Source organism: Pteropus alecto, unplaced genomic scaffold (assembly GCF_000325575.1).
Source record: "Pteropus alecto unplaced genomic scaffold, ASM32557v1 scaffold76, whole genome shotgun sequence".
Classification (NCBI taxonomy): domain Eukaryota; kingdom Metazoa; phylum Chordata; class Mammalia; order Chiroptera; family Pteropodidae; genus Pteropus; species Pteropus alecto.
The window spans coordinates 13,205,394-13,213,394 of NW_006443138.1; the positions used below are offsets into that span (position 1 = coordinate 13,205,394).

General features: G+C 37.0%; 1 protein-coding gene across 1 annotated transcript in view; it reads left to right on the plus strand.

Annotated features, from left to right (window-relative positions):
* The window catches only part of NAV3 (neuron navigator 3), a 304,118-nt gene that overhangs the window by 149,272 nt on the left and 146,845 nt on the right, over positions 1-8,001 (plus strand). The window contains 1 exon segment of the mRNA XM_006923778.2: positions 1,571-1,686. Coding sequence (XP_006923840.1) covers positions 1,571-1,686 — 116 coding nt within the window.

Consider the following 8,001-nt stretch of genomic DNA (forward strand, 5'->3'; position numbering starts at 1 on the left):
CCCGGTCTTATTAGTGTGGATTTGTGAAGTAGGTGTCCAGTGGCACAGTCCTGAGAGGGGTTCAACTGCAGGCCAAATTTAGCCCAAGCCTCTATCCCTGTGGGGCCACCTGTTAAGATTCAGCAAGCAATCCACAGACGCTGTGCTTATAGTTGCCTCAAAAGGCCACACCAGAAACTAAGACCAGTTGCCTCCACCAGTGTGAGTCTCAGCAAGGAGCACCAGACTCACTGAGAATACACCTGGATGTGGCTTGGGTGGGGCCCAAGTTGAAGGAGGCGGGGTTTCAGGAAATCCTCTGGGCGGAACGACCTCTGTTATCCAGTTTGATGACATCATGGCTATGGTGGCGCTGTGTCCAGTGCACTGGTAGGGGGAAGGGCTCAACAGGGAACAATGGATACCGTAGGCCCTTGTGTACCGAGCTAGTCTTGCTTAGCCCTTCACTCCGACAATGTCTCCCTGTAAGTCCCTGGTGTTCCCTGCGTGCAGCCTAATGGACACTGGTGCTCAGAGCAAGCAGGTCCATCACTGCGAAAATCCGCTCCCAGACACAGCCCCTTTAAGAGGTGTCTGCCGCTGCCGCTGCTGCTGCTGCAGCCTCCATCTCAGCCGCTTGGAACCGGGCAGCCCTGCATCCTCACCCTGTCTTACCTTCTGCCATTGTAGGGTGTTTTCTTAGATTTCTCCCTAGTTATATGGCTTGTTCATTTAGATCCTAGGTGATTTTCCTTGCTGCTACTCCTCGTTTCTGTCACGACTTTGATTTGGTCGCCAGAGGGATGAACAGAGCCTCTACCATCTACGCCATTTTTTTTTTCTCCTGAAGAATAGTTTTTCAGTTGTTTCTTTGCAGCAAAGCAAAATCTCAACTCCCAAAATACATTCTGAATACTCTTGCTTCATACAGATTTTCCTAGAGGAAGATGCTGTGAATGTTTATAACTACCATGGCCACCAGCATTCAGATTCCTGTAACAGCTGTGGGTCTTGTTCTAATAAGAACCAGTTGGCCTTGGGTTTAGACAGCCATCTCAGAGAACTACTTAATGTGACTCAGCTTCTGTGAGATGTGAATACTGAGCCCGCATAACTATAGGCCAATCCTGGCTCATAGCCAGTTCACCAAGGCTCCATGGCTCTGAGCCTTCTTGGCAAGCAGCCAGTAAGCTTTCCCTGGGGTCTCCAATCTAACTACACACTCTCCATTTGAACTTCTTCAGCAAGTAATAAAAATCCTTAGAAAATGTCAAAAGATTTTTTCCCCCTTCATTCTTAGACAGCTAAGGAGCAGGTCAAGGAAGTACAGAGGCCCACAAGAAACAAGCCAAAGTAGAAGAATACAGTGGACTTTCTAGACTAAGTAGACTATAGTGGACATTAGAAGTGAGTGGAGAGGGGCAAGGAAATTCTGTAGACAGACAGCTTTGGAATGTCCCAGTCATAAAGAAATGCTTGCTTATCTTGATAGAAAGCTTTTAATATGCTGATTTCTTTTTATGCTAGAGAACTTTGATAAGTCACTGGTGACAGCATTGCTATTTGTTTCTGTCTTCTTGGTTAATTTCAGAGCACATTCAGAAAATGAAGGTACTTCTTTATCATCTGCTGACTCCTGTACCAGTCCTACTAAGATGGATTTATCATATAGTAAGACTGCTAAGCAGTGCCTAGAGGAGATCTCTGGTAAGTGACCTGATTGATGGGTAGGTCAAACCTTAGAATTTTTGTAACCTCTCCATAAGTCTTTTTACTAAAGCATATCTGTGTTATACTATTTCTCCTAGGCATAAATGGACTGTGTACATCTTCAGAGACTCTTAGATATTTGGCTATTCTGCTTAGGGTGATCTTTTTGTTGCTCTGTAAAGAATGGTAATACTTTCAGAGGCTGAGACTTTAAGTCATTATTGCCCTTGTCAAGTTGGGTATAATTGAAGAAATCCTAGAGAGTCTTCTACCGTTAATAAGGCAGCCATTGAATATATTTGGAGATTTTAAAAATATTAAGGATCAGGGGTCATGCACATTTTTCATGGCCAATCTAACCTTACTCTGTCTTCAATTCTGTACTATTTAGAACATTTCTACACAGTGGCTGCAAATGTATGTTCTAGAAAAAAATCTAATATGGAACTATTTCTTAATAAATAAATCATGTAAGAAAAAAGACATATACATACAATGTAAGAAAAAAAAAGACATATACCTACCCCAGACAAAGTTTGTCAGATATTTAAGTGTATGAACAGGATTCTCTGCTATTTTTCCTAGATTCCAGATAAGCCTAGGCATATATGGAAGGCCTTTGGAGTAATTTAAATATATATAGGTCTGTTTTCATGAGGAACTAAGTAAGCTCTTAGCAAAATATATTGCTCCTAAGTGAAGAGAGAGAGTTTAAGCACATTTTATCTTGGGAGTGCATGGGAATAGAAATATATTTGTTATTCCAAAAAGTTTCTGGCTCAGCCCTTGTATATTCCAAAGAAAAAGAAACCTAAAATAATTGCTTAATTTAAAAAATTACTATAGTTCTCCAAAGATTCAAAGCATTGCTCTGAAGCTCATGAAAATAGCCATATGGCAGATTTGGGGGTTAAGAAACGTCTTACTTCGGAATACTTGAAACACTTTGGCACATTAGACATCACTGCCATACCCACCAGTGGGGATATTGACAGTGTGACAGCACAACATCCCAGGGGTTTATTTTGGAATTAACATCAGTGGTATCAGAGGTTTCAAGCGGCGATTAGAGTGGGCAGAGTAGGGTAGAAATGGTGATGCCAAACATAGCTATGGGGATGGAATTTGTAGATTTTTAAAAAATACTTGGGAGGACGTGTTAGCTTTTGCCCTGGTCGGAATGATGATGCCTATCTGCATTGTGACTAGATATTTTTTAAACGTAGTGTGGCATAAGATGCATGTGTTTCATTTCTTTATTCATGAATGTCTTCAATTAGTATCAGTGTGCCTATAAAATACTAGAGCTCAAGTAAGTAAGGGAAAAATGCATTTAGTACAGTTCGAATGCTAATATGTGAATTTCACAAAGGAACATTTTTTTTCTGAAATGAATGTATCTTTTAGTATCTGATTAGATAAATGATTTATATTTGATTCTACAGTTTTTATTTTGTCTGCCACTTGATCATTTTTTTATATTTCAGGTTAATATTTTCATTTAATGTTCTGATGTTTTAATACTACTTAAAAATGAAATATAAGTTAGACTTTAACATAATATGATATTTGAATTTTTATTAGAGATATAATATTTTAGCAATAATTTATGTGGAATCATAGATTTGAGTCCATGATTTAGATAGAAATATAGTAAAAGAAAGAAAATAGCAAATATATGCTGAAATGAGGCTTATCTGATTTTGTCATTTCTACTATCGTTTGTTTAAAATTAGCCCGTAGTGGGGTAGTAAAAATTACTCTCAATGAAAACTTGAGGTTTTGTGGGAGAAACATGGTTTTTATTTATGATTAGTATGCTATAAATTGAGTACCATAATCTGAGAAATCTGGATGAGGGTACACCGGTGACCAGGGATGAGAGGATGACTAGCATACCCTAGCCTTTTTTTAATGATCTTGTCTTTTCATCCCTCCTGAGCTACTTACTCTCATGGTCATAACCTAGATCTAGGCATCCTCAGAATCTGCAACTTCTCTTTTATATACTCCAGTTTTGCTGATTACAACCTCCTGTCTTTTCAGTGTTCTTCCTTTTATTCCCGGACTCCACCAGTGATTCTACTAGGATTTCCAATTCATTGATCCCACCACCTTTTACTGACCCTCACCAAACTCTACATATTCTTTCTGCCCTTATTACTCAGCTGAATTCCTGTGGTAACTGATTTGTGATTTTATTTTTGCATATACCCTTAACTCCCTTGCTTCTCTTTCACTTCATTGTACTCATTTGATGAAATCACAAACCTGGTTACATTCAACTCTCCACCTAGTCCATACCAGCAATGAATCAACCTGGAGAAAAACACATCACTTATTGCTGTGCCTCACTTCACCTTCATGACTATCAATCTCAAGTGAATATTTAAAGCTTCCCAGAAATCATTCTCTATTTCTCTGGTCCATTTACTTTTCTTTGTACCTTTTATTTTCTTCTCAGTCCTACAATACAACCTCTCCCGTTCTTTCTCTTAACCAATGACCTTGAGGTTGACTTCACTGAAAAAATTAAAGCAGAAAGAAAAGAAATTTGCAAACCTGCCATGACATCTACTTATCTAAGTGCAGCACTTAAGCCCATTTTCTCTGCCTTTCCTTGGATTACATTCTCTCCTACCTCTTTAATATTTCTCTCTCCACCAAATCATTCTTATATCCCATAGGATGCTACCATCTCTCCAATATTAATTTTTTTAGAAAGTTTTCTTGACCCCTTTCACAGCTTTCCTTCTTTCTGATTTATTTTGTTGCTAGTACAGATACTACATTCTAGCTACTAGAGAAACCACAAACCACATAAGCATTTGAATGTGGCCCTACCTTAGACTAGCCCAGAGAGTATTCCTTCAAAGATAATATGAGATATGGGAAGAGAAATGTTCTAGGAAGTAGAAAACTTAATTCTGGCACTACCATTATTTAGCTGTTTGAATTGTTCTTTGCTTCCTGTTTTTGCAAAAACGACTATCATGGTGCTTAATAAATTCACAGGGTTATTGTGAGATATGGTTTCATTCTTTCATCTGTCTTTTCAGTAATCATCATCTGATACTTTATATATGCCAGATATGCCAAGCGTTGGGAAAACAAACATGACTAAGTCATGAGTCCTGTGGAAGAATAAGAGAAAAGTCAACTTTAAAACTATAAATAGGAGCATTTTCTCAATCTATTGAGATTTTGCTTCCAGCAATTGTCACTTTGGCTCAAATAAACTCTTAAAAATTAAAAAAATAATAACAAAAATAAAACTACAAATAATTGAGTTACTAAACATGAACAACTCACTTAGCTGTGAAGAGTTATATAAGGTTTAAAAGACGGTCACACATATATATTGTGGAATTCTAAATGGCAAAGAAATCATTGAATATTTCTCGAAGAAACAATTTCAGTGAAAATAACTTGGAAAAATTCCACTTACCTTATTTTCATTTGTTTCTTATCGTAAAATTAGAATTTTTTCCTAAATTCATTGGAATCTTGGTAGCTCACAGGTTTTCTATAACCCAAAGTTTCAATGCTATTGCTATTGTTGAACTCTTATTGTTAATGGTTAATGCGGGGATTAATTCTTTCTCACTCTCCAAGTGAGATAGCCTTAATGATGTAGAACTCTGATGAAATGAGTGTTGACAGGATAAGATCCAGGTTTTGTGAATTTTTGAGGCCTATACAACTTTGGAGAGTCTAAAAATAAAACAAGAAGAAAAATATGAATAAAAATTATACACAGTGTTTAGGAAAGGGACTGAAACAAATGAAGAGTTCTGTATCTTAAGCACCGTTGGCTTCACCGTGAGCACCCCTTGGAGTCCTGGTGCAGTGTTGCTCGGTCGGCATCCGTTGCTAATCTGCTAATCACAGCACCTTGATTTACCTTTTGTGTGTGTGGCGGGGGTTAACCCTAGCTCCATCATTCTCTGATCATGTGGGTCCAGTGAAATTGACCCAAACAGACCAATTCAGAACAACCCATTTCTTTGACCACAGTGACTCTTTCAGGAACGGACATGTGACTCAACTCAGTTCACTCAAAACCAATGAGAATCAATCTCAGGACTTTTCCTGAGACTTAAAAAAGAGACAGGTTTTTTGTTTTTTGTTTTTCACTAGACCTGAAGTTAATCAAAAGAAAGCTTGGAGCTGCTGGCAGTTACTTTCACCCTCAAATGAAACACGCATAGAGGAAACAGAACCTAAAGCAGGAGACAATGAGCTAAAAGTTGTTGCAGAAAATGTCTGAGCCCCTGAATGTACCATGTCTGAAACTACCCCTCCCACCTTCCCTTCAATTTTCTGTCATGGTACCCAGGGAAAATCTTTTTTTGTGTGTGCTTAAACAAATGTGAAAAGCACATCCATTACATAACCTGCAAGAGGCATGGTATGTTGACAATTTGCTATCCTGTTAAGGAGCAAACTTGAATAGCTCACCTTGCAAAGCAGATTTGGTTGAAGGATTCACTGAATTAGCTGGAAAGCTTTGCTGGTTACATTTTCGTCTCTGCAGTAACTCAAATGAAGTTATAAAAACATCACCTTTGTGATGAAATGGTAGTGGAAGTTAAAAATGTGGTTAAATTATGGTGTGCAAATAAGCATCAGAAATGAGTGACAGTCAATAAGATGGCCTGTTGGAGAAAACTCAAGACTTTCACAATTAGGAGACCTTATATCTCTACAAAGTCCTTACATACATACACATGAATATGTCATTCACTTTTTTTTATTGTTTGTCATGTTCTTAGGGAGGAAACCTAGTGATATTTACTTGACTTGGAGATGGTGGGTCCATTAATTGTTACACACAGGTAGAATTTATTACGTAATTTATGGCAGTGAGTGAGTGAGCTTCTTGCTTCTAGCCTACCATGTTTATGCCATGACCTCAATATTACAAGTCTAGCTGAATTGACAATTCAGATTTTACAGCTTTGGCTTGGGTTTAATTCTCATATTCATTGACAGAAAGAATTTGGCCTCAGAGATCATCCTTTTCATCAAGTGCCAAGAGATCCTGCCAAATGTAAAGTGAGCTTTATTTTTCATTCCACTGGAATCATTCAAGAATGTTTTTAGATTTTTTTTTTCTATGTAGGTTCATTCTTGCCCTTTTTTGTATAAGACTATCTACCAACATGTATGACATTTGTTTAATACACTTTTTAACCTTTATCTAGAATTTATATTCAACTGCAAAACATTAATAGATGCCAGACTGACTCAGTATCAGCAAAGCTGGCTTGTCTTTTGTAAAAGAGTAATAAAATAATTGGATGAATTCAGAAAGTCATTTTAGAAGTGAGAATTCAAACAGAGGGATAAGCTAATGGTTACCTTTTTTTTTCTAACTTATCAGACTATGTATTGAATAATGGGAAATGTCTAGAATTTAAGACCCTTGTAAAATGATCACTTAAGTTGCCTTTTTCTTAAATGTTTATAATAATTAAGATTAAGCTTGGGAAATATTATAGTAAAAATCTGTACACAGAAGATAGCAAAATATAATAAGTCTGAAAAAATTCCTATGGAGATAGCCATAATATTTGTAGAAATATATATTTAAAAAAAAAAAAACTAGCGTAAAAAAAAAACTAGTTCAAAGCATACGGAAAAGCACATATTTCTCTGAGTATTAGTATTGACAAAAATAAAAGATCGAGGTTGGGTAATTTAAATCAGTTTAGATCTTTTACTTAAATAGCTACTTTATAATTATGTTTTCTAAAGAGCTGAAAAACATTTCAGAACAGCATAGCAGCTATACTTTGTTTCAGGTCTTTCTTAGCAAAATTAGAATGATTCATATTTTTAGTACTGAATGGGCTTATTTGTCTCCTTTGTATTGAGGCTTTCTCTCCTACCTTGTGTAACATACACTTGTATGTGTGAATACAAAGAAATATAAATACATGTATGAATGTATGAATGCACACCCAAAGCAAGCAGAGAAGCAATAAGTTGGTTGTGATTGTTCGGAGTAAATCTATTGACCAATGTAGTTTTAAGGGGAAAAATTTCTATAACTACAATATCTTTAAACAAAGAACCAAGCAAGAATATCTTTTTGATGTTAGGATTTTTCTTCAAAATAACCAGGCCCTCCTCACCAGCTCCATTGGACTTAGCCCTCACTGGGTTCAACACTATGGAAAGATTATATATTTCCTGCCCAATTGAGTCAGGGTGGACCATTCGATTTGATTTGATCAGTGAAATATGAGTGGAAATATGACATGAGCCATTCCTGAGCTGAAGCTTTAAGAGCCACTGCTTGGATCT